General features: G+C 44.0%; 1 protein-coding gene and 1 pseudogene across 2 annotated transcripts in view; one reads left to right on the top strand and one right to left on the bottom strand.

Moving 5' to 3' along the window:
• The window catches only part of Ccdc170 (coiled-coil domain containing 170), a 78,798-nt gene extending 74,695 nt beyond the window's left edge, over nt 1-4,103 (top strand). For both annotated transcript variants that reach the window (XM_026787324.1, XM_005363433.3), the window contains 2 exons: nt 1,288-1,524; nt 3,553-4,103. In XM_026787324.1, the coding sequence (XP_026643125.1) occupies nt 1,288-1,524; nt 3,553-3,753 (438 nt within the window). In that variant the 3' untranslated portion in view covers nt 3,754-4,103. The remainder of the gene's footprint in view (nt 1-1,287; nt 1,525-3,552) is intronic.
• Nucleotides 4,104-25,305: 21,202 nt separating this feature from the next.
• Nucleotides 25,306-25,690, bottom strand: LOC101984985 (annotated as a pseudogene).
• Between the last annotated feature and the right edge of the window lie 137 nt (nt 25,691-25,827).

Raw genomic sequence — 25,827 nt, 5'->3', positions numbered from 1 at the left:
AACTCACAGAGATCCGCCTGCCTCTGCCTCCCGAGTGCTGGGATTAAAGGTGTGCGCCACCACCGCCCGGCTACTTATACCATCTTAAATTCCATCTAGCAGTATGTGAGTCTTCTAACTCCCCTAATTCCCTGCTAACTTTTGTAATTGTCGAATTAATTTTAGCCAAGTTAGTGGACCTTGTCTTGTAGCTTATTTGTACTTATTCATTTGGATTCTTTTTCTTTTTCTTTTTCTTTTTTTTGACATAAGCTCTTACATAGTCTAGACTGATCTAAACTCACTGTGTGAGCAAGGCTGGCCCTGAACACCTGATCTTACTGCCTCCACTTCTCAAGCGCTGGAATTGAAAGTGCATACCACTGTCTTAGTTTCCTGTCTGTTACAGTGATGAAATACTCGAACTAAAAGCAGCTTAGAGCACAAAGGGTTAATTTTATCTTACAATTCCAGGCTGCAATTCATCTTTGCAAGAGCCCCGCTTCTCTGTTCCATCTGTGATAACAATGCAGAGCTTCGGAGATGATGAGGTTTTTCTAGAAGACAGCACAGACCACCTGATCCCAGCTTTTCCTCATGTCTGTCTGTCCATCTGTCTTTTCTTCATTCCCTCACTGCCCCCGTTGGGTCTGTCCTTGGACCTGTGCTTGACCCAGGGCTTGGCTTCCTTGAATTCCTTTGTAAGGAGCCACAGTGGCTCACAAACTCACAGTGCAAACACCTCCCGTTCCAGGAGCCTCAGTCAGGGCTTTAAGGCCCTGGGGCGAGTCTTGAGTAGGGGGCCATCACTGCCCTTTGTCTGCACAGGATTCGGTGACATCCTTTGCCTCATGTTCATTGGTGGTGTCTAGAGACTCTGCTGAATAACTGCGGATGGAAATTTCCCTCACAGCCATGAGGGAGGCATGCTGACAGACTCCCCCATGACACCATTACAAGAGCAGGCATTTGGCCACTGCAAGGCACAGGGACTCACTGGTTAGCATAGAAAGTCTGGCTTGCTCACAGGTTTTATTTTAGCGATCTCACTCCAGAACCATGCTGTCTGCAATTTTATTGGGTTGATTTCCCAAATAAGGTACTCTGCTTTATCGTTTAGTAAGCTGCAGGGATTGAGGTCCACTTTATGCTGTTCTGCAAGGTCTCTGTAGCTGCTTGGGATGAAGTCCGTTCGTTATTCATAAAAAAAAAAAGTTAAGTGAGTTCCATTGACTTCTGAGTTATCTTTGTATCCAGATCTCCTAAAGAAGAACAAGGGAAATGATCCTGATTCTCTTGACTCCTTAGATTAAAGTTTTGGAACAGACCAAAGCCATCGAAGACTTAACTAAATCCCGAGATGATCTGGAGAAGCTGAAGGAGAAAGCAGAGAAAAATCTCATGTCGGTCAAGTCCGAGCTGGATGCTACAGAGGAGGAGGCGAAAGAGCACAGAGAAAGGGCCAGGGCCATGATAGAGGTGGCCGTCATTGAACTGGAGACCCTGAAGAAGTCTCTGGGAGAAACTGAGAGGAGAGAACAGCAGGTAGATAAAATCAGCCGGTGGGATCCTCTCCAGGCCATGACAGGATGCTTTAAAGCAACAGGAGAAGTCACACACTTAGCGATATGGACGGCTTTGGGAATGGGTGTGCCACCCTGCCCAGGGTCACACTCAGCTCCTGTGTGACAATCTAATTTCAGTATATATGCTGCCCAGAAGATCATTATTCATACATTTCTCCCAACACAATTTGTAAAGATTTCTATATCATTTCAACAGATCCACCCACTCGGCAGCATCTGTTTTGGTATGCCCATAATCATTATGAGTTTCCTGGCCTAAAAGCCAATTCCTACTTGCATGACATATTCCATAAGAGAGAAAAAGGGAACAAATGTGCTTATCAAAGCAACAGAAAGCCAGTGCAAGGCCAGCTTCTGGTGGCTGGGAGATGTTTTAAATTGCGTTTGATAATTGCCTCTGGAGATTCCTCAGCTCACATGGGTTAATAATGTTAAGCAGGGCTAGGAAGTCAGAGAGAAGCGTTATCTTCCACAGAGAGCACTTGTAGGAAACGGTCTCCCGTCTCAGACAGTGGCACCCAGACTTCATGGTTGACCAAGCGCAGATGTAGGCCATAAAAAAGTCCACATCAGCTGGCTGGTTACGAGGAGGAGCATTTTATCTCCCGAGCACATCAGGTCAGACATAAAGAACTCTGTCCCGGGCAGCCTGACCCTTCTGCCTTTGACGAGCATGTCACTTTCTGAAGCTGCAAAGGGCAGAGAATGGACTCTGTTCCTAGGATTTTTTTTTTCTTCCTTTCTCCCTGCTCTGCTTTGGCCCCTGTGTCAGGCAGAGCTGGGAAGAGCCTGACTACACGAGCAAGTGTTCTCAGGAAGGAAACATCTCAGGAATTGTGAGTTTTGGCCACGTTCAAAAGGGTGGGAAAGTTGGAGAGAAACTTTTGCATTGGAGAGGCGAGGCTGGTGCCTTGTTTTATTTAGGTGCCTCAACAACGCATGGGAAGCGAGCATCTCGTACGCAGGGCAGTTATTTCTCTTAGGTCTAAGGCTGGAGAGTCACGGTCAGGGCACCGGCAGAGTGGGTACCAGGTTTATAAATGGTGTCTTCATGAACCCTCAAATGGGAAAAGTTCTCTGGGGTTTCATGGATAAGGGCACCAATTTTCTCTTGGAAACTCCACCAGGTGATCTTATCTAAGTTTAATTAACTCACAAGACCCCACTTTCTGGAGTCATCCCACTGAGGACTATGCTTCAATATACACTTAGTGGGTGGGGTGTGCAAATAAAAGAAGCCTTTGTCTCCCATGCTGGACCATCCTCAGGAAGGAAGTTCGGGATAAATGTTCGGATGGTGTTCTGATGACACTCCTTCAACAGGTTGGATCCCGTCCTTTCTGAAATGGAAGATATTTAGTGAGGGCTTGTCTCGATGATACCCCTTTTTGCCTGTCTTAGTGTAGGGCCACAGAAACCACCCTAGAAGGATGTGAAGGGAGGTGATGCCCACTCTAACCATTGCCAGTGGACCCTAGTATTCTGAGATTGGCCAGTGTTAGAACATGGAGGAAGCAGTCTTTGCGAGGTAGTTTAAGAAGGACTGAGAAGCTCCGCTGTGTACATCAGCTCATTCTTTCTCTTTGAATTTCCGAAGTTCATTGCCCAGTTAACATCCCAATGCAGAAATGTTTACCATCACCAACAGGCTTACGCCAACATCGGTAGAGCACTATGTATGAGGTTATTGGTTCACTCGTCCCAGATGTCAGAGCAGAGTCAGGGATGGTTGTTTCCAGGGGTTCTTGACTCAGCAGCAGATACACACATGACCATCTGACTCACAGGGGCTTATGAACTTGCTGAAGTCTGGGGAGCCCGCAGGGATTTTTAGAAGCCATTTAGCAGGCAAGCCTTCTTATTCATCATTCAGGCCTACCTCATGCAAACCTGGGCTTTCCTCTTTTGCTGCTGTTGTTGCATTTGGCCTGGCAATGGGGATGTGTTTTCCCTTCCCAGCTAATGTCTCTCTGCTTGATGTTTGCAGCTGGTGGACTTCAGGGAGGAGGTTTCCCAGATGCTGGGCTTAAACTTGACCTCTCTCACACTCCCCGACTATGAGATCATCAAATGTCTGGAAAGACTGGTCCATTCACACCGCCATCACTTTGTTACCTGTGCCTGCCTCACAGACCCGACGGCCGAGCATGACTTCTGCTCACAGTGCCACTTAGCCCTTCGACACTGATCCCCTGCCTCAGAGACGGGCGCACGTCTCAAGTTGTGGAATGAAAAGCTTCCTCATATTTTTGAAATTTGGCCAGTGTGTGACAATTATATACTTTGATGACATAGTGAGAATAGATCATGGGCTGATAATGGTCTCCAAAGGTGCCGACCCCAGGGCCAGGGAGATGGCTCAGCAGGTGAAGGCCATTGCTACTAAGCCTGACAACCTGAGTTCAATTCCTGGAACCCACACAGTAGAAGGAGGCAGTTGGCTCCTGCAAGTTGTGCTCTGCCCCATACACATGCTCTGTTATACAAGTGCACACACACATGCACACACATACACACACATGCACACACATACACACACATACACACACATACACACATGCACACACATGCACACACATGCACACACATGCACACACATGCACACACATACACACATGCACACACATGCACACACATGTATACACACTCACATACAAAAACACAAAAGTTAAAAGTCCCAGTCCAAGATTAATATTCAGCACTAAAACCACCTATCATGTCATTAGCTAGCTCATCAAGATCCACAGGAATACCCTAGGTTCTTGCTTTGATTGGGACATACCAGCAGAGTGTAGAAGAGTTGGCCTTCTGACCTAGAACATCACTGATGGCTTTACCTCTTAAGGTAACCATGTGCAGAAATCTTCTGAGAAATAGCCTTTAAAATTATTTTATTTTTACTTCTGTGTTTTCACGTGTGTGTGTGTGTGTGTGTGTGTGTGTGTGTGTGTGTGTGTGTGCAGGTGCCAGCAGAGACCACAAGAGGGAGTTGAATCCCTTGGTACAGGATAACAGACAGTTGTAAAACACTTGGTGTGGGTGCTGGGAACCGAACGCAGGTCTTCTGCAAGAGTAGCAAGTACTGTTAACAACTGAGCCACCTCTCAGTCCCATAAAAATCTATCTGTCTATATATCTATAGCTATCTAGTCTAAATACATACAATTTGACACATAACAATTGTACCTGTTTATAGATTTCTGGGTGACATTCCAATCCATGCATACAGTGTATGGTCATGAGATCAGGGTAATACAGTGAAGTCTTAATGTACTTATATGCTTTTCAGGGCTAAGACAGCTGTACTAACTCAGGGCTCTACATGGTTAGTGTGGGAGCCAGGACTTACAAGGCAGAGGCTGTGTCTCGTGCACCAGGCACTCTCAGGTTCTGCCCAGTTTTGAGGCTGATAGGAATGGCTGGCATGAAGGAAGGAAGGAAGGAAGGAAGGCCACCCTACAGTCAGGAGATGTCTAAAAGCGGGAGCTAATCACTCATTTGAATAACTCACATAGTCTGAGGGCTGACAAGAAGAATGGTTGCTTTTACTGCTGCTCCCAGGCTATGAATGGTGGTTTCGAGAGTTTGAACAGGGCTGTACTTTTCAGTTTTTATTTTATTTTCAGTTTCTATTTCCTTGGGATAGAGTTTCTCACTGACCCTGGAGACAGGCCGGCAGTCACCAAGGACCGCCATTTGCCATCTGCCACCCTCCCGTCTCTCCAGGAAGAGTTATAACCACGTGCCCAGTCACACCCAGACTCTGACAGATCCATCTGGGATCCGAACTCAAGTCTTCATGCTTGCACAGCCCGCTTACCCACAGAGCTGTCTCTCCAGTGTCGTCTTGTATTTTTATCTGTTTCAGTAGAGTAGACAAACAGAAAATCCTGACACATATACAGCTAAACGTTAAGTCCGAGCCGTGAGCAAGGCATAAGCTGATTCCAGACAACCAGGGATAATGGAGACCTATCGGCCAGTTGCAAAGCTAGGAATGAGATTGGATACAGGTTTGAACGGGAAGAAAGCATAAACATATTCTTGCAACAGCCGCGTAAATGGCTCCTCCAATATATTTTAAAAGTTACACAGCTTCCCTCAGGCATGGTGGGGTACACATGTGATCTCAGCCACTAGAAGGCTGAGCAAACAAGTTTGATATAAGTTTGAAGCCATTCTGGACCACATAAAGAGTCTCAGACCAGCCTGGGCTACAGAATGAAACCCTATCTCAAACCAAGCTAACAAGCAGCCAATTGGCCGACTATCCAACTATCCAGTCCTCCTGCAACTCCAAACAAAACAAATGTCCATATTAGGTTGGCTTTAGCTCAAGCAGTCACCTCCTCATGCCAGACTTTTATCTGCTTGAAGTGATAAATGTGTTATTTTCCCTTTGATTGGTCATGAGTTACATGTCGGGGGTCAGAGACGACACTAGAAATAACCCATATTGATTGCAACTGTACTTTATCATGTGAAATTGCATTTCATTTATCCAAATGTTACGGCGCAAGTGTGTAAATAACAAATTCTTGATACATGTATTAATAATTCAATGCATTTGAATATTCAGTGGAAGGGATATGTGGGATAAGCATAAATAAATTCTGGGCCTGCAGATAGTTCATGGACACAGTGACTGTTATTTGGACAAGCTGAATATGTGTTAGTTAAGGCATTTCCTTTGTGTTAAAATGCCCATTGTTTGCTTGCCTTCCCTGTGTGCCTTCATTCCAGAGTTGGCTTCCCATTTTCATGATGTTTTGTTTCTCTATAATGTCCATGTATATTTTATATTGTTCAATAAAACACATTAGATTAATGTGATTTTTTAGATAAGCTCTTAAAATATTTAATACTAACTCATCTAACAAGTGCGCTCTTGGGGAAGTGCTATTGAGGTTGTCGTTCTGGTCACTGAGACATCTAAATGTTTTCAGAAAATATCTCACAAAAAACCTGTTAGCTTGGATCCATCTAAATTTCCAGTCTACTCTTCTAGTCTCCTGAAGAACAGTGGCCAGTGATCTATCTAGATCAGGTGGCAATGGGCTGAGGGGCTGTTGAGGACACCCGTGATGCTGATGCTTTGAACACAGCATGTGGAAGAAGCTTCTAAGTTTTATTGGGGTAACATTTTATGGTGACTAACCTTTAACTCAGAGGGCTTCTTCCAGTTTGTATAGTAGGGTTTAACCTTATAATGGGGCAACAATGTCCATACTCGATACTAGAAACTAGCAAATGAAAAGCCCAGTGTTAGAAATAGGTTACCTCTTTAGAAGATTTTGGCCAATGGGGTCTGATGGACCCCAGAATATTACAGCTATCACCAATACTTTTGGTTACTCTCCAGAACTTGATGGTAAGATCCTATTGATGAAGAAACCACATACTTGAGTCATAGGATACGGAGACATCAAGCTGGTACTCAATTTGATCCTTCATCCCTACTGACTAGCTCTCATAGTACTGGAAGATGCCACAAACACGAATCTGTAATCTTATTCAACTATGAACCCCGTGAGCCACAATAATGGTCAGTCTGGCAAGATATGCCCACTGGTGCAATAGTGACAAGAAAGTCATGGAAGCAACCAAGCACTTTCTGATTGGATTTCCTCTTGGCAAGATTTATTTATTAAAAAAAATCACTATATTACCCCTTTTTTGGTCTAATGTTGTAGGAGCTGCAGGCTGCGTTCCTGCAGCACAGCTCCTGGCCGCCTGGCTAGCTTATGCCCAGAAATAATTACACGGAAACTGTATTCTTTTAAACACTGCTTGGCCCATTAGTTCTAGCCTCTTAATAGCTAATTCTCACATCTTGCCTAACCCATATTTAGTAATCTGTGTAGCACCAATCTTACTGGGAAAGATTCAACATGTCTGACCTGGCGGCTTGCTTCATCGCGTCTGCCCTGGAGAGGAAAGGTTTGGTGTCTGCCTCACTTCCTCTTCCTCCCAGCATTCTGTTCTGTTTACTCCGCCCACCTATATTCTAACCTATCAGGCCAAGCAGTTTCTTTATTAATTAACCAATGAAAGCAACAGATATATGATACTCCCACATCAGTCTAAAATAAAAAGGTTATAAGTAATTTAAGAAGAACTTATATAACCAATTTAATAACTATATACAATATATACAGGCTATAAGTACGTGAACAACGTCCAATCCATTTGCATATGACAAATTCAGAGAAAATACTTGCTTCTGTGTAAGATGAAAACTGTATGTGGTTCTGATATCAGGGACTATGGCCTGAGTCCTAGGGGAGGAGCTATTACTATTGCCTGGTAAATGAACATGATTATTATAGACTAGTGTGTCTCTCAACTGTTAACAGGAAGGCTTCTTTTTGCAGTAGATGGAGATTAAGAGAGAGACCCCAAACTGGTTCAATGCAGAAAGCAAGAGACTGTGGATTGATTGCTTAGGCCTTAATGGTGCATCAGTACCACACCCACTTTGCCCAAGGCTTAGGGATCATTCATAGATCATAGATTCTCAGAGCTAGAATCAGTGGACATAACAGGGCAGTTGCACATACCAGTTCACAGAAGTTGAGACAGCATGCACAAAATCCTGCACAAGCCCAAACTAGACAGAATTCCCTCAGAGAAAGGGGAGCGGAGGCATGATGTCTGATCCCTGACTAAGGAGCTGTTGACAATTGATATCCATTGAAAGAGGAGAATCCCCTTTTTTGGAGTTCAGTCCCCAGTAGGCTGACCATACTCCAGTGGAAGGCCAGATATTAATGACTATATATTCACACGACCCGCACTGGTCAGAACATTAAAATCTGTACCCACCTTCCCTTAGCCCAGCCCTTCACCCATACTCTCGAATAGCCTTTCTTTACGTCTGGGTTTCCCTGGTCCTCCATTTCCTCCTCCTCGCCTTGTCAATCTTCTCTCCGGCTGGAGCCAGCCTACATCTTAGGTTCATTTCTCTCTCTAACACCGTTGACTTCTTATTCCCTTGTTCTTCCGTCCTCCGCTTCGAGTTAATCCCAGCTACCAGTGTTTCTGCTGACTTATCTGCCCCACTGAATGAGGCTGGAGAAAATCACATAAAATCACAGCTAAGTGGCCTCCCAAATCCACAGACAGCCCTTGATCTCTGCAGAGCCCTCGGTGCCAACTGGTCACCCTACACTGTTTTCCCAGTGGGATCTCACTGCCATTTTCTGAAACAACTGTTGAAAATATTCGCTTTCTCACCGCCTCTATCCCATCTCTTCCTTCTTCATTCTCAGGGGATAATATCCTCTGATTTCACTCAGAAAATGGAAGCCATTACCGGAACCACCCTGGCTACCACATCCTAGTAATACTTTCTGTGTGTACACGGACACACATCTTCTTCCCTCTTTAGCTTAATTCCACTGCCTACCAGGGCACTCATGTCCTTAGCAACCCATCCCCACCCACTGGTTGATTCTCTTTCAAATGATTCCATCCTCACCTCCGTTCATAGCTTATTCCCATCATATTTAAGCAAATTCAGCTCTCTCCCCTCTTAGAACACATTGCTCCTTTCCCTCGGAGCCCTTTCTCCCTTTTCTTCTGTATATTTGAGCCCCTTGAAGGTGTCATTTATACTCTACCTTTCTGGCTTCAACTCACCTCATCCCATCATGACCCTGCCACCTGACTCTGGCTCCACCCACCCAGCGCCTGCATCCCGGCTGGCAAATCTTTGTTGCTTCTAAAATGCATAGCTCATTTGAACTTTGTAAAACATTTCCCACCATTTCCCTTCTCCTCCTCCTTCAGCTTCTATGCTGGGATAGTCGGTCCATTCTTGCCCACCTCTGTGTGACTGAGCCAGGTCACTTGAAGGTTATAAGAAGCAAAACCAGGATGAGACATTCAGGTAAGGCAGAGTGGATACATGAGTGCCAGTGGGAAGCTGGACCTCTTGTCAGAGATGTGTGGAGAATATTCAGATGCTCTGAAAACCTAGCGGCAGTAGTCTGCCCGAAGATTAGAGGGATCCTTGACGGGCCCGATTCTTCTTTGTCTCAAATCAGTCCCAGAGTTCCAGGTTTCCTTTGATCCTGTCATGATGGTTCAACTCTTCCAGTTCCGGGCCTGTCGCTTCAGTCAGTATCCACCACCGTCCACCACCGTCTCTCCATTTCTGCCATCACCTCAGGCTCCCGTCACCTTAGGCTTCCGCTATCATGGCCTGCCCCCTTGTTTATGTTTTCTAGTGCATTCTGCATATACCGTGCGTTGCTGCTTCTGTTCCCACATTCAATGGGTCTTGCTTTCCTTCTCTGTGTCTCTTCTGGAGATCCAGGTGGGTAGTCTGTCAGCCATGACAAACCTGTAGATAGATTGACCTTAGACAAGGTACCTGTTTCTGGTCCAGTCCGCCATGGTGAGAGAGTAGAGGCTTATGCTTGTCTCTTGATTGGGAATGTTTCCCCAAAAGTCTGTTCCCTGCCTTCCTTTTGCACACTCCAACACATTAGCCTCAGGTAAATGGTTTCTTTGTGCCTTGTCTCCATCTGCAAATGGGGTGTTTTATCTACTTCTTATTAAGTTGAACTGTGCCCTGCCAAACGATGCTAAAGTACTAACCACAAAATGTCTGTAAATGTGGCATTATTTGGAGATAGGTATTTATAGATAAATACGTGTCAATGCCATTTGTGTGTGCCCCTATTAAAGATAAAAGGACAGATGCCTGTCTAGGAAAACATGGACATAGATGCAGATACGGAGAGAGTGTTACATGAAGATGGAGTTAGATGTGAGAGTGTTGGCTCTGCAGGTAAATGAAGCCTGACTGTCCATGAGCTAGGCAAGTGTTTGCACATTGAGCTACAGCCCTGGCCCTCATCAGGTCTCTATCTGCGCAGAACTGCTGGCTCCCGACAACCTGCGACTAAGTTCAAAGACTTGCATCTTGCCTCTCCTTCACAGACCCTTCACAAGGCCAGCTCTCATCTAGTGACTGGGTGATGTAGGGATACATAGACTTGGCATTTGTCCCCGAGGCAGGATGCTCTGGAAGGTTCTCTCAGCTTTATACCCTTACTTCCTCAGAAGATTGAGTGATGGTTTGCTTTCATTGCCAGCTTGACACAACCAAAATTTCTCTGTATGACAGTCACAGTTGAGGAATCCCCTAGGCATGATCAGGGTCTTTGGTGGAGGATTGTTTGGACTGTCAACTGATGTGGGAAAATCCAGCACACTGTGGGTGGCATCGTTCCTTAGGAAGGGTGTCCTGAGCAATATTAGAGCAGCAAGTGAGCAAGCGAGCAAGTAAGCAAGCCTACAGGCATTGATATTTCTCTCTCCTCTTGACTGTGGATACAATGTCAACAGCTTTGAAATCCATCCACTGTGACTTCCCCACTGTGAGGGACTGTATCCAGAACTGTAAGCTAAATAAACCCTCCCTTCCCTAAGTTGCTTGTTGCCGATACATTTTGTCACAGCATCAGAAACGGAACTAGATGCTAACGGCTCTGCTGTGATCATACCTTCACACCGCAGTGTCACCATGCCCAAGCCAGCCTTGCCTTCTCACCTTCTCTCAAGTTCTGTTTCTCTGTATGCCATTGGCCAACCCTCTGCCTCATAGTCTTTTCAGGAAGTGAGACTCAGAATAGGGGTCACACCCTCTGTGAAGCTAGGCCTGAAGTCACTAAACCGTCTTGGTATCTTATCATGTGGTTTTATTAACCATCCAACCAGAAAGTCCGTGATCCAGCATCACATGCTCCATGATTTGGATCTACCCTTCCCCAAAGTCTTGTTGCTGATTCCAGATACCACCCACTGCACCTGTGGGTGTCCGAGCCAGGAAGCGCATGCTGAATACCCTCCCTCTTGGGGACCACAAATCTAGTGGTCACACGCTATACTTCCTGTTAATGGTGCCACAGAAAACCAAATATGCATAGCGTATGCCCAGCGACAGTAAGTAGCCGTGGTAGTGGAGGTGTGACCACTGCCAACACCCAGATCTCACACTTAGGCGTATGACTGGCTAAAGTCAAGCCGCATCTGGAGGGTTCTGAGAGAAGATTCCAGGAAATACAGTATTCTACTTGTCAATGTCAAAGGTACAGGACAGCATCCTGGAAGACTGCTTCGCCAATGTTTCAACATACTCTCCTGTGAAATTCATTTTATCACTCATCCACATGATCCCATCCATGTCTGCCTGAAATAAAAGATGGACAGGAAGCTGTGATGATCCCACTGTGCAGTGCTGTGCTGCCCTGTGAGATTTCATTCCACTAAGAAATAGCTGTTTTGACTCTCTGTTTCATGACCTCCAATTGCATGGGATCTTGTGGGTTTGAAAAGCACTTTATGGTAAGAGAAAAACGGATGCTGGTTGCCAATCACAACATCCCCAGTCCTGTGCTATTGCTTCCTCCATTCATGAATTAACAAAGAAGATTCAAGGTCATTTGCAGAGGGATTCAGCATTGCAATATAGTTCGCAGTGCACCGAGGAGCAGGATGGTGGCTCACTCTCAGATCAGCATCTTTTCAGTGGTAAGCAAGAACACCATGGTGGCTTTGTGCTGTAAGAACTCTACTGGAATGGCTTGGTAGGCGAACAGAGGAAAAGACCAACTGCAACTTACGGCTTTTAGTAGCGAGTGGACCAGGCCCACATAGTGGTCTTGATGCCAAGTGCATTGTGGCCTACCTGCTGGATGCCTAAAATAAAATAAAAAAATGTTTGGCTTTCATCAAGTTTCCGACTTTACATGTAGATATAAACCTAACAATTAATCCCTAGAGTGTGCTGGTGTCTATTGAATGGGAAATGTCTGGCTGGCTTCCTGCCCAATGTTAGGAGATAATTGTTAATTTTACTGTTAAGGTTTACAAAGATTTAATCCTCTAATGTAGAGCTTTTGGGTCAAAGCTCATATATTTGCTAATGCTCAAGCCTTTCAACAAGAATGGTTCTCTAATATGCTGTGGCTTTGAAGGCAGTTTGTTTTAAAAAAAGAGAAGCCAACCAAAGAGAAGGGCAAACAAACACTCAGCGCATGCCTATTCTATGCCAAGTGGCATTTCCAGGCACACTAACTCGTATAACGTTCACCAAGAGTTTTGGAGGTAGGGTTATGAGTGTCATTTTTACCAAGGAGGTAAAGGGTAAAGTGATTAGCAGGGACTCACCCAAGCCATTAAAGCACGGAGTGATAAAATGCGGATTTATACCAGTCCTAGCTGGGTCACATCGAATACTTTGTAAATATAAGTGGGAAAAAAAAAGCCAGACATGGAAATCTCAAAACAGACATGATTAGTAAGACTACATAATTTTTATGTTCTGGGGAAAATATGTTCTAATGGATACTCAAGCTACTCATTTTGTTCTTTCTAGAACCTTGACATCTTAAGTGCAGTAGAGAATTGGAAAGATAATTTGCAGGCATTATTTTAGCCTTTCATTTTTAAGGCTTCTCCTCTGCTTGTGACAACGTTTAAAGCAACTAGAGGAATTTGCATGTGCTGCGAACTGAATGTCAGTACCTCCCGAAACTGCATATGACAAAGTCCTAAGCTCTACTGTGATGATATTTGCTGGTGGAGTCTTTGGGTAGTCATTTCTCTAGGTGAGGGCATGAGGGTAGAGCTCCCCCACTCATGATGGGATTAGTGTCCTGGGAAGAAGAAGGAAGGAAGAAGAATCATCATCATCACCACCACCATCATCACCATCAGCAGTAACAGCAGCAGTAGCTGGGCCTTGCTCTCTGCCTACCGCATGAAGGCATAATGAGGTGACATAGGATGAAGGGCAGGAGAGAGCTCTCACCAGAACCACACCACGGAGACATCCTTCTAGACTTGTGGCCTCCACCATAGTGAGAAGTAAACCGGCATTCTTTAAGCTCTATTGCACTCAGTCATGGCTGTCTGAGTCGATGAAGGTATCAACACGAGACCTTCAGGCATTCACTCTGTGATGGGGCACAATGGCCAGTCACACGCGTGGTATTCCAGTTCTGTCCAGTTGTTGCAATGTGAAGAATCCCGTGCCTGTACAATATGTGAAAAATTCTACAAAGAATTTATGCTTCTCTTAATTCAATATTTATCCTTACATTTTTCTTCCTTTGATAAAAATACACAACAGCACTAATCAAAATAAAAGAGCACAAGTCAGTGGGGTTTCTCACCCATATAATTTGTTCTTATTACCCTCGGTGCAGGGGTTGCGCTCAGAGCAACAATACGATCTATAATTTATGACTTTGGAAGACTTTGCTTCATACTTTTGAGAATCAAGATTTTGTTTTTATTTGGGTCAAATTTATTTAGAAATAATTCTTGGATTTTTTTGTAAGTTCATATTTAGCCTATACAGCCCTGTTGAGAGTCCTCAGAAGGTGGCAAAGACAACCTTCGAGGTTGATAAAATCATGTATGCTCCTCTCTCAGAGGATGGGATAAGTCACAGGGAAAAAGCCAAGACTCCAGACAAGTTTTGAAAACCCACTCACTTATAATCTTAAGAATGAGAGTTATTGTTTATTTATTGCCAGGGTCTACATTGAGCACTTTGTAAACTTTATCAAAACTAATCTTCTCCTAGGTTGCTGGGTAGTCAGCAGGCATTCTGATCAGCTTTAATGTCAAAGGAAGCATCTAAGATGGGAGAAATGATGGGTGCCAGGTCCCATACTGGGTGATTTTACTCTGAAGGCATTCACTTTTGTGCGTTGCATCTTGTTTGGGGAAGATCCTCACTTCTAGGTGTGTGTGTGTGTTGTGTGTGTGTGTGTGAGAGTGTGTGTATGTGTGTGTGTATGGTGTGTGTATGGTGTGTGTGTGTGAAAGAGTATGTGTGTATGGCATGTGTGTGAGTGTGTGTGCACGTATGTCTGCACAGTTAGTGCTGGAATCTTCCCTATATGAGAATATATACTGAGTCTGTGCATAGGTCTCCTCAGTAGCACAAAGGAGAAGAAGGCTCTCTTCCTGGCAGGGAGTCTTGCTCTTTCTGGAGTCCTGTACTGGGTGCCAGGCCTCTTGACTTGATCTGGGTGGTAAAGACTTCCTTTGAAAGCCACACCTCACCATAGTAGTGAGATGTTAGATTTGCCATCACTCTGACAGAGTCCTGGAGAAAACGAGCATAAAGGAGGAAACTTTTATGTGGTTCATGGTTTTAGAGGTTCTGGCCCGTGGTCAGTTGGATCCATATTTTCCAGGATATAGAGGGGCAGAAATCATAGCACAAGGGCTTGGAGAGATAAAATTCTTCCTCCCATGGTGAGCAGGAGCCAGAGTAACAGATGGGAAATGGTCAGGACAAGAAGCCTTTCGAAGGCACGCCCCAGGGATCCGCTTTCCCTAACCCGACCTCGCCCTTCCACAGTCTCACCACCTCATAGTGTCTCCCAGATTTGACTCCATTTAGTGGGTTCACCCACTGATGAAGGCAGAGGTCACGGGATTCAAACACTTCCCCAAAGCTTCCTCTGAAAACTGCTTTTACCGGGGACCAAGCTTCAGTACATAAGACTTTTGGGAAGGCGATTGCTTCACAGCAGGGAAGGTGTGGAGATAGCAGCAGAAAACAGCCATTTACATTACATGCACAGTTGGGAAGGAGGGAGCGATGGATCCTGGTATTCAACTCATTTTCTCTTATATTCAGCCAGGGAACATAGCCCATGGATGGTACCACCCACATTCAGGATGGGTTTTCTTTCTTCTGTTAAGCCTTTCTGGAAACATCCTTATAGACACCCTTACAAATATGTTTCCATGGTGATCCTGAATCCAGTCTAAGTGACAGTTGAGATTGTCACAGTTAGTGTGGGTATTAAGTAAAATATCAGATATGTTTAGTGCCTGGCATATTGTTATTGTCAGAGATTCTTAGGTATTATTATTAGGACATCCAGATGCACAGTCATCATGATTTGTATTTAATGACCTCACTTCTAGACTAAGTCACTGTGCACCAACTTTTTCACTCTTTGGGTTGGACTATTAGATAGATACTTGTATGTTTTTTTTTTTTCTTGAGGAGATATGAATGAACTTCTACTCACCTTACGCAGGGCACTGATGACAGACTAAAGCAATCAGTCACCCAAGTCTAGCTTAGTGAACCTGAGGGTTTGTTAAGTATTATGAGTATTTACAAGATTTATGTGTTAAAGGAGTGTGAGTGAGGGGCCGCTTGCAGGATCACGGGGGCTCAAAGGCAGCTGAAGCATGGAAAAGTCCATCCCAGCATGGGTGATCCCTCACAAAAGCTGCATCTCATAGAGCTTTTTGTATCTGTTACCGGAGCTTGTGAGAGTCTTTTCCTTAGCAGATTTAAACCTTAGAGTCTGTAAATTTTAGGAACTTCCTGAGCTTGTGTCTGTAAATTTTAGGGACTTCCTGAGCTTGTGTCTATAAATTTTAGAGACTTCCTGAGCTTGTGTCTGCATATTTTAGGAACTTCCTGAGCTTGTGTCTGTAAATTTTAGGAACTTCCTGAGCTTCTGTCTGTAAATTTTAGGAACTTCTTAAGGCTTCTGAGGTTTGTTGTTTATTTCCTGAATCTTACTGAGCTTACATCTACAAGGGAGTGTTTCAATTAGGGGGAAATATGGTTTACAGGGACTTGTGGTATTGATGCCCAAGGTAGTCCTATTCCAGCCTATGCTAACTTTTAGTCACTTGACTGGCTTTAGGCCATGGGACACTGGCAAGTGTGCTGTGAGAAGACTTGATTGTCATTGTGTATTGGATTTCACCCTCTTTGAACCTAGATGTCATACAAGGAAAACAAAACAAGCTAGCCTTTTTCTTTTTGAAAAAATCTTATACCCTAAGATTGTTTGCACAGTGAGGCACAGCCTTGCTAATATAGTTGAACTCAATCATGAGTCCATTTTTCCAGTCAAATGCAACCACAAGGGCATTCTGGTTTTGACCAGAGCTGCTAAGTCAACCCACAGACTCATGAGAATAAGTTGCTATGGTTTCAAGCCCCTGACTTTGGAGAGTGGTTTTCTATGTAGCAATTGATGACTGAAACACAATCTGTAATGACGTAACATTGTGAGATCTCACCTTGCCACACAACTGTGCTAATCAGAGTGAGCAAGCAGCTCTGTCCCCTCTGCAAATGGGCAGCTGGAGGGTGGGGACTTGGAGAAGTAATTTCAGAGAGCCTAAAGTCACACTTCTTTTGGCCCAGAAATCTATCAGAAGGCACCTGGGTGATTTCCTGAAGAGAAAGCCAGCACCGTGAATGTTGACCTGTGGAAAAAAGAAAAGAAAAGATGGCACCAAACAAACACACAAATACAGGAACACCAACTGCCTCCCCCCCAACAACCGCACCCATGTTGCTCTTTGACAGCAAACTAGTGTTTATAATAGAAAAACAGGACAATTTATACTTTTGGAAACCTGTGTTTTATTTGGAAAATGTCAGTTGTGAATTGTACCCTGATGGTGTTTTTCTAAAATGTGTGGTTGGGAAGGCCAGTTGAGGAGAGCTTTGGGTTATTTTGAGAGAACTTGAGCAGCTGACTAAGCATTCTGGGATACAATGTGTCTGAAGGGATTGAGGCATTCTGCTTTGTGGCTCCGAAGATCTGAAGTGTGACCCGTGACATACTCTTATTGGATGGATAGCTTCCGTACATGTGCTGACACCACTGTATCCTCTGACTCAGTTTCCCTTTTCTGAATGGCTTTTCGTTTACTGTGTTTGAACGAAGGTAGGGCATTGGGAATTATCATAATTCTTCATGGGGAAAACACATTTGATTGATGCTGAGAGGACAGGAAATCAAAAGGAAATACAATTCAAAGAAATAGGTTTTAATAAATCCACTTTTTAAGAATAGTTCTAGAACTACTAAAAATGTCAAGTGTGCCACACAGAGATTCTCACATACTTAGGTATATCTACTTCTGCTGATCCTCTGACCGTATATCTCACAGAAGTAATGAGAGAATGAGAGAAAAGAACTTGTTTTGGTCACAGTTCTAGTCATAATAGACTGATTTGAAAAAGAATAAACAGAAACGTATTAGCTATCAGGATCAAGTTTGGAGAAAGACTGTTCAAACATTGGTTCTTTAAAAAAACTCACAATTTTATGTAAAGGAGAGACTGTGAGGAAGTTTCTTTCTGAGTTCAAAATATGCTTGGGGGGGGGGAGCCTGGAGCGATGGTTCGGGGGGGGGGGGCACATTGCTTGTGCAAGAATGAGGGCCTGAATTCTGGTCCCCTTTACCAGTGTAAAAGCCAGGCATGGCTATTTCATGCCTATAACCCCAGCGCTTGAGGAGAGGGCAGAGATAAGAGACTCCCTGGGGCTTTCTGGCTGCAGTGGCGATGAAGCCTGGAGCTCTCGATTCAGTGAGAGACAGAGTCTCAAAAAAGGAGACATGAAGCCTCACTTGGCTTCTCCATGTGTACTCAGACATTCACACACATGTGTCAGCATTTGAATACACAGGAACTGACATGCCACACAATGGAACCATTATATCTGTGAAATTTATCATAAAATACACACATTCTAATTGATTAATCAAGGTAATCTGAGTAGAGGCAATCTTCAGGCAAGGGGACTTGTTAGTGCGTATCTGCTGTTTGCCCTTTCTTAGGTGCACTGAGGTTATTTTTGTTAGTCTCCCCTGGTGGCCTGGGAGCTTCTGAGATAATGTCTTCTTGACATGTTCATCTTCCAAGCACAAAGGACGAGACATGGCAGACCCTTAAAAGTGTTTCTTTACTAAGTCAATAATGCGTTTGTCTCTTGCTCTCTGCAGGAGATTGAAATCTGCTGGGTTCTAGAATTTCGCATAGATTAAACAAAAAGCAAAACCAACCAACCAAACAAAAACCACATTTGTGGACTCTTAAGTCCACAGGAAACAGTGTATCATTTTCATATAAACCTTCATCTGTCCTACCTTACATACCTTACATGTTAAGTCACCTCTAACGTACTTGGAAGACCAACACCATGCAAGTAGCTGCCAAATTGTATTATTTAGGAGCAATACTAAGAAGAAACAGTGTATAATGTTACAGATGTGGTTTGGTTTTGGTAGGATCAAACCTAGAACCTTGCACATTGGTGAGCAAGTGCTAGATCACAGAAATGAAGCCTTTGCTCTTTGCAGATAGGGTATCACTACAAAACTCAGGCAGACTTTTTTAAGTTAATTTTTATTGCAATATATTTTGATCATGTTTTCTCCTCCCCCAACTCCTCCCAGATCCTCTCCTCCTCCCTACCCACCCAACTTTATGTTCTTTCTTTCTCTGTTTCCAAAACAAAAAGAAAACAAAAGACAGAAATCAAAGTTAACAAAACCCAACAAGACAAAAAAAAATACTAAAACAACAACAACAGAAAGAAACACCTCCCTACCCCCACTCCCGCAAACCCCAAAACATGTGTTTTTTGTTGGTCAACTGTTCTTGGCATGGTGCCTGTACTGGAGTGTGGTTGAAATACCGGTGACACTCCATTGAGTAAAACTTATTTTCTCTTTCCCAGCAGGAAACTGCAAATGGCTTTTTGCTTAGAGTAGGACTTTGTGTCCACTTGCCCTTTTCAGCAAATGACACAATCATTTGAGCAAAGTCACAGCCTACAGAATGGGAAACTCCTATAAGAGTTCATCCTACCCCAGTCGGGATGGGCAGGGTCAGTGTAACAATGAGAACACATGCTGTGGAGAATTCAGGGAAAGAGGAATATTCTGCTAAATGGAGTGCAAATTGGTGTAGCCACTATGGAAACCAGTGTGACCTTGTGCTCTTTGTATGACCCAGGCTGGCCTTGAACCTGTGTTTCTCTTGCTGCCATCTCCAAAGTGTGAACACAACAGGTTTGCCAAACCTCAAAATGCAATTGTTTGAGTATTTCCTTTTAAAAAGTAAAACACAGACTGAAAGATTATTTATCTTTAAAGAGTGCTTTTTATTATGTTTGGATTATTCAGTAAGACTTAATTACTTCTTTATAACATGAATATTTATAGAGTTCATTCCTAAAAGATTAATCATCAACATAACTTAAATGCCTCAATAGTTTGGTCTTAATTTCTAATTCACTGATTCACCATTTGCTAACACCAAGCAGAGCTCTCTTTCCAGGTACGTGCCAAAACAAAGCGAGTTATTAAGTATTTGGTAAGTTTTTACCAGCGTGCAAGATCCATAGAAACAAAGGGAAACAACAGGAAGTGTTTTCATGAGAGGGGTGATTTCATAAGCATCCTGGGTTTGGGAAATTGCAGTCCCTCTGGTGGTGTTTACAATTAATGACTACAAATAGTGAATCAGTGCCCCCAGGCAGCCATACAGCATGGTTATTTACAAATAGTGAATCAGTGCCCCCAGGCAGCCATACAGCATGGTTATTCTGTTCGAGAGCAGATACCATGTTCTAAGACCACATAACAATCCAGCAAGAACAGAATGAAAAACACACACATAAACACACACACACATAAACACACACACACACACACACACACACACACACACACATTATATTTGGCCAGTAATCATAAATTTGATGGTCTCAGCACCAGCACAACTTGTAAATTCGTACTCATCTTCCTCTGTTAAATTTCTCTGATTATCATCCTTTTGTACTACTCCTGATTGGCTCTTGGCGTATGCACCTGTGAACCGGGTGACAGACTGTTGGTGTCCAGCCTTGGCAAAAGACCACTTGCCATGGTAGGGGTATAGGGATTAGAAATGTAAGTAAAGAGTACAAAGACATAAAACAATACAACAGAAAACCATAGAATACCACTAGGAGGGAGTTCCAGTCAATACTCAAATTGCCTGTGTTTAATTTTCTATGCACTTTTATACCCCAACACAAAATGGGGAGGAAGGCAACAAAAGACTTCTTTGACATGATTCAAAGGACAACTCAGTTAATTGCTTCAACACTTTGAGACATCAAGTCATTAGCATTCTGCTGTTTAGGCAGTGAACCTACCCTAGACCAAACATCCTGAAGGCAGCCATTCCCCCAGGTAACTTCATATTACAAACGAAGGAGCAGATGTACACTTGCATAACCTGACCATCTGTCAGGATGGAATGTATCTACTTGTATGAACCATCTTAATGTCAAAAGAACCAAGTAACTATGTCCTGAGTCAGGATGTGTGACTACACTGGTTGTCAACAACTTTGAGCAACTCCCAAACTCTCTGACCATCAGACAAGGTAGAAGTAGGCCCACATTTTTGGGGCTCCACAACAGACTCAGTGAACACCATTGGTCTGCCTGAAAGAAATGCTGCCAAATTGTGTCTCAAGATGCCTAGGTGGTACAAAAGAGTTCCACGTAAGGCCCATGGCATCAGGAAAAGGACAATTTGATTAAAATATATGTAAGAAGAGCTTTAATAGCAAAATTTGAGTTGAGGGTCTCCAAGAATAGTGAAAAGCAGTCCAGCAGGAAGTCCTGTTTCTAACCATTAAGTACAAGAACATATGGACTACTCATACTTCCCGTACAAGATTGTCCCAAACTCCCGTCTTTTTCAGTCAGCAGTGTCTGGAGTCAGCAGAGGCGATAGGCAATATGAGCGCATCGCGGGACCGTATTTCTCTCAGTGAACTCCGCTGGGTACTCCATCTGATGCTGGCTGCACCATTACCCAGGCGCCTTCCGGCCCACTCCAGTCCCCATGACTAACATCAACTGCCTGAGTGTTTTCTATCTGTGGTTATTTGAATTCGTGGTTGTCAAACTCTACTGATACAGCGGGCTAAATGCATATGATGCCTTCTAATTTAAAAATATTCTAAAGTTTCCATGTTTTGGAATTGTTGGGGAGGGGAATCCTGAAATATCATTGGTAAACATCTGTGGCTCTAACATCTTGGGGGATGTATCACATAGCAGTTAGAAGTTTGCCTTTGAAATCCGTGTGATCTCATTTTGAGTTCTAAATTAGACCAAAAGTAATGCCTGTCTCATGGGGTACTCGTGAGGATGAAATAAGAACACAGGCACATTGTGCCTTGGAGGAGGAGTTCACCCAGTGTTTGTCTCTATAATCTCAACAAACTCAACATGATTCACAAACAATAGAATTGTGTTTGCAGGAGCCAATGCCTGCTTTCCCTGGAGGAGACAAACTAACTCCTAGAATTCAGAGTCCCAGTTAGAAATAGTCTGTGATAGCATGTAAGAGCAAGCCTTGACTTGGTTTCTATGACATCTTCTCTCTGTACCACGAGTGGTCATAGAATGTATGTTCTATGTGAATGTAATGATAAGCACAGGTCATGGTAAGCATAGGACCAAGACTACGGGCTGGCTTTTGATGGAGGAAGATAATTGGTTAATTAATAAAGAAACTGCTTGGTCTCATAGGTTAGAACATAGGTGGGTGGAGTAAACAGAATGAATGCTGGGAGGAAGAGGAAGTGAGCTCCTACTCGATAGCTCTCCTCTCTGGGGCAGATGCAATGAAGCTCCGACCCAGGATGGACTTAGGCTAGAATTTTCCCGGTAAGCGAACCTTGGGGTGCTACACACATTAATAGAAACGGGTAATCAAGATGTAAGAATTAGCCAGTAAGAAGCTAGAGCTAATGGGCCAGGCAGTGTTTAAATGAATACAATTTGTGTGTTGTTATTTCGGGGCTTATGAGCTAGTCAGGTAGCTGGGAGCAGGGCAGCAGGAATGCAACCCATGGCTCCCTTCAACAGGATTTAGTTCCAGGAGGCCATCTGTGGAAGGGATCCTCTTGTCCTCACAGATCCTAACTAAGCAAGAGGCCCTAGGAACCTTAGTCACCAGCTCCTGCCATTATTATCACCCATGGTCCCTTTATTTTCTGTCTATAGTCATAGAGTTACCAGCAGGTAGAAAACATTGTTGCTTTTGTTTTTGTTAAATACTGGCCACAGTTTTCTTCATGGTCTGATGTGGAAGAGTCTGCTGAAGAGACAAAATGTTGATCATGTGGGTGCTTTAGGAAGATGCCTAAACACGGACTGTTGAGAATCGCTATGCAGTCCACAGTTTAAAAACCTCACTGGAGTACTCTAGAGGCAGATGGACACATAAACAAGTTATGCTGGTGCCTGTAAAAGAGTATCTAGAAACTCAGTAAGGCTCCATAGGTGAAGAGCTGGCATAAGGCCTGGGGGAGAAGACTCTTGCTCAGTATTCACAGTAGTCGGAAACTGGAGCCGACTTCGATGTCCCTCAAGAGTCTTAACAAAAGGGAAGCCATGGCAGTTTCAGGAAAATGGATGCACCCGGAAATCATGTTAAGTGAAATAAGTCAGACAGAAAGACAAGTATCACATGTTTTCTCCTATATGTGGAGCCTAGCTTAGATTATCTATGGGTATGTTTGTGCATCTAAAGGGAAAGTGTGAGAGGGAGGCAGCAATCTTATGGGGAATGGGAAAAGAGAAGGCGATGGATAATGTTGTAAGAAAGCGGAAGATGGGGGGAGAGGTATCTCAGAGGGAGCAGCAACCAGGCAAGGGCAATCTGAGAGAGAAAAAATCACACAGTTATAATGATAGGAAGTAAAACTCACTACACTGCATGCTAACCTAAAACATTTAATAAAAAATAAGCCTCTCATTGTAGGCATGATTTCCACAGGATGTTGGACCTGAGTGTGAGTCTTCAGGGTAGATACACAGTGGCCTTGTTCTGCGTGGACATGCAGTTCCCACCTCCTCCCCACCAGCCCACTGCCTCTGTAAACACACCATGGAAACACAGCGAGTTTTCCTATCTGATGCTCAGCCCGGGTCCCAGTGAGTCATAAACTAGGGTGAGATGCCAGTACCATGGGGTGACCATCAAGAACAGCAGTGGAGTGGAGCCAGCCCGAGTCTACAAGACGAGCTGTGTGGAGCTGGAGAAGTGATCTATTCCTTTGGAGGAGTTCAGAGGATCGCGAGTAGATCCCAGACACCGGACAGATGCAATTTGATTTTGCTTTGATTCGACTGTGAAGGTGCCCTGGTTTTCCCTCTTGAAGTAAGGTAGTATTTTACTGGAGCCCACAGTTGAGAGACTTTGAATTTTAAAAGACCTCAGATTTTTAAAAGAGATTGGCCTTTTTAAAGGGACTAAAATTTTAATGTGTTTGAATTTGTAGAGACTGTGGGACTTTTATTTATGTTTTTAATGTGAGACTTTGGCGATGAGTAAGAAAGGAAGGGCTGTGGCTTATTATTGACAAGGGGTCCATTGTCCTGGCTGGTTTTGTGTGTCAACTTGACACAAGGTAGAGTCAACAGAGAGGGAGGAGCCTCATTGAGGAAAGACCTCCTTGAGATCCAGCTGTAAGGCGTTTTCTCAATTAGTGACCAATAGGGGAGGACCCAGTCCATGGTACATGGTGCCATTCCTGGGATGGTGGCCCCGGGTTCTAGAAGAAGTTGGGCTGAGTAAGCCTTCAGAAGCAAGTCAGTAAGCAGACCCCATCAAAGGCCTCTGCATCAGCTCCTGCCTCCAGAATCCTGCCCTGTTCGAGTTGCTGTACCGACTTCCTTCAGTGATGAACAGCCACGTGATGGAGGAAGGTCATTGGTTAAATAAAAAGAAACTGCTTGGCCCTCATTGGTTAGAAGATAGGTGGGAGGAGTAAACAGAACAGAACGCTGGGAGGAAGAGGAAGTGAGGTCAGACTCGACAGCTCTCCTCTCGGGGGCAGACGCCTCAGAGAGACACGATGCTCCACTCTTGCAGGCAGAGGCGAGAGCTCTGCTCTCTGAGGCACACGCGATGAAGCTCCGACCCAGGATGGACGTAGGCTAGAAGCTCCCTGGTAAGCCACCTTGAGGGCTACAGCAGATTATTAGAGATGGGCTAGTCCAGGTGCGAGAGTTAGCCGAGAAAAGGGCTAGATCTAAAGAGCCAAGCAGTGTTTAAATGAATACAGTTTGTGTGTTGTTATTTCAGGGCATAAGCTAGCCAAGCGGCTGGGGTGCTGCGGACTCAGCCCCACCGCTCCAATTACAACAGCCACGTCCCAGTGTAAGCCAAATAAACCCTCTCCTCCCCAACTTCCTGTTTGATCATGGTGTTTTGTCACAGCAACAGAAACCCTGACTAAGACAATATTCCCTGTCTACGTCCTGTGTCCGCAGGAGGACAAACAGAAGGAAATGCAACATGGAACATGAAAGACTCCTTGGAGGTGAAAGAGCGAGACCAGAGCAGGTCTAAACTCTCCTTGCATCTGCAGAAGACCGCTTGTGTTTTAGACGTGATGTTCCTCTCCCCGACACCAATAGGTTTATAGATTCAATGTAATGCGATACAAGCTTGGTTGATAAATTCAATGTAATACAGTCCATGTTATACTATGGATTTCATGATCCCTAGCAGACCAATTCTTAATTATTTTTTATGAGAAAAGAAGAAACTAAGTGTGCATAACATTTCTAAATAAGGAGAAGAAAAAAGAGAGAGGCCCATCTCTGTCACATACTACAATTTGTTCAGAACCTGTCTTCAGATACACACACAAACAACCTGACTGATAGAGAACCCATAGACATGAAAACAGTTTGTCTCTTAACAGAGATACGTGCTAAAGTGTCGGAGCCATGAGAGATTACTCCAGAAATGTAAGCGAATTAAAGTGATTAACGTTACGGAGAAACACAAAATGAAAAATTGGGTTTCTTTTTTTTTATTTAATAATGTTTTATTTTTCCAAATGTACAGGTGATTGAACCTGTTCATGCATCTTCACCAGCAGCTGGGGCATCTCCACCCTTTGTGTTTCTGGTGTAAATTTCTTGGGCTCTGTGCTTTGAGACCAGCTTGATAAGCCCTTTACTAAGCAGCTCCTGAAGAGCTGCCCTGGCTAAGGAACCGCGAATCTTCAGTCTCTCAGAGACCACGGCTGGAGTAATAAGTTTATAGTTGGGAACTTCCTTACAGAGTTTGTCATATGTAGCCTTATCAAACAGGACTAGATTGTTGAGCTTGTCCCGAACTTTGCCTTTGGACCACTTCTTCTTTTCGGCCTTGCCACCAGACTTATTTACTGGGTCTTTGTCTTTTTTGGCCGACTTTCCGGCACCTTTCTTCTTCTTGTCATCCTTGGGCGGCATGATGAAGCTCGGAGAGTGGTGACGACCACTGCAGCCTCCCTAAGATGTCGGGAAAAATTGGGTTTCTATTTCACATTCAAAACTCAACTTCGTATGCCTCAAGGCAAACCAACTACCTTAGCACTTTTCAGGTTGGT

Source organism: Microtus ochrogaster, linkage group LG9 (genome assembly GCF_000317375.1).
Source record: "Microtus ochrogaster isolate Prairie Vole_2 linkage group LG9, MicOch1.0, whole genome shotgun sequence".
Taxonomy (NCBI): domain Eukaryota; kingdom Metazoa; phylum Chordata; class Mammalia; order Rodentia; family Cricetidae; genus Microtus; species Microtus ochrogaster.
Note: the sequence above shows the minus strand (reverse complement) of the source record. Positions and strands in the feature narration are given on the sequence as shown.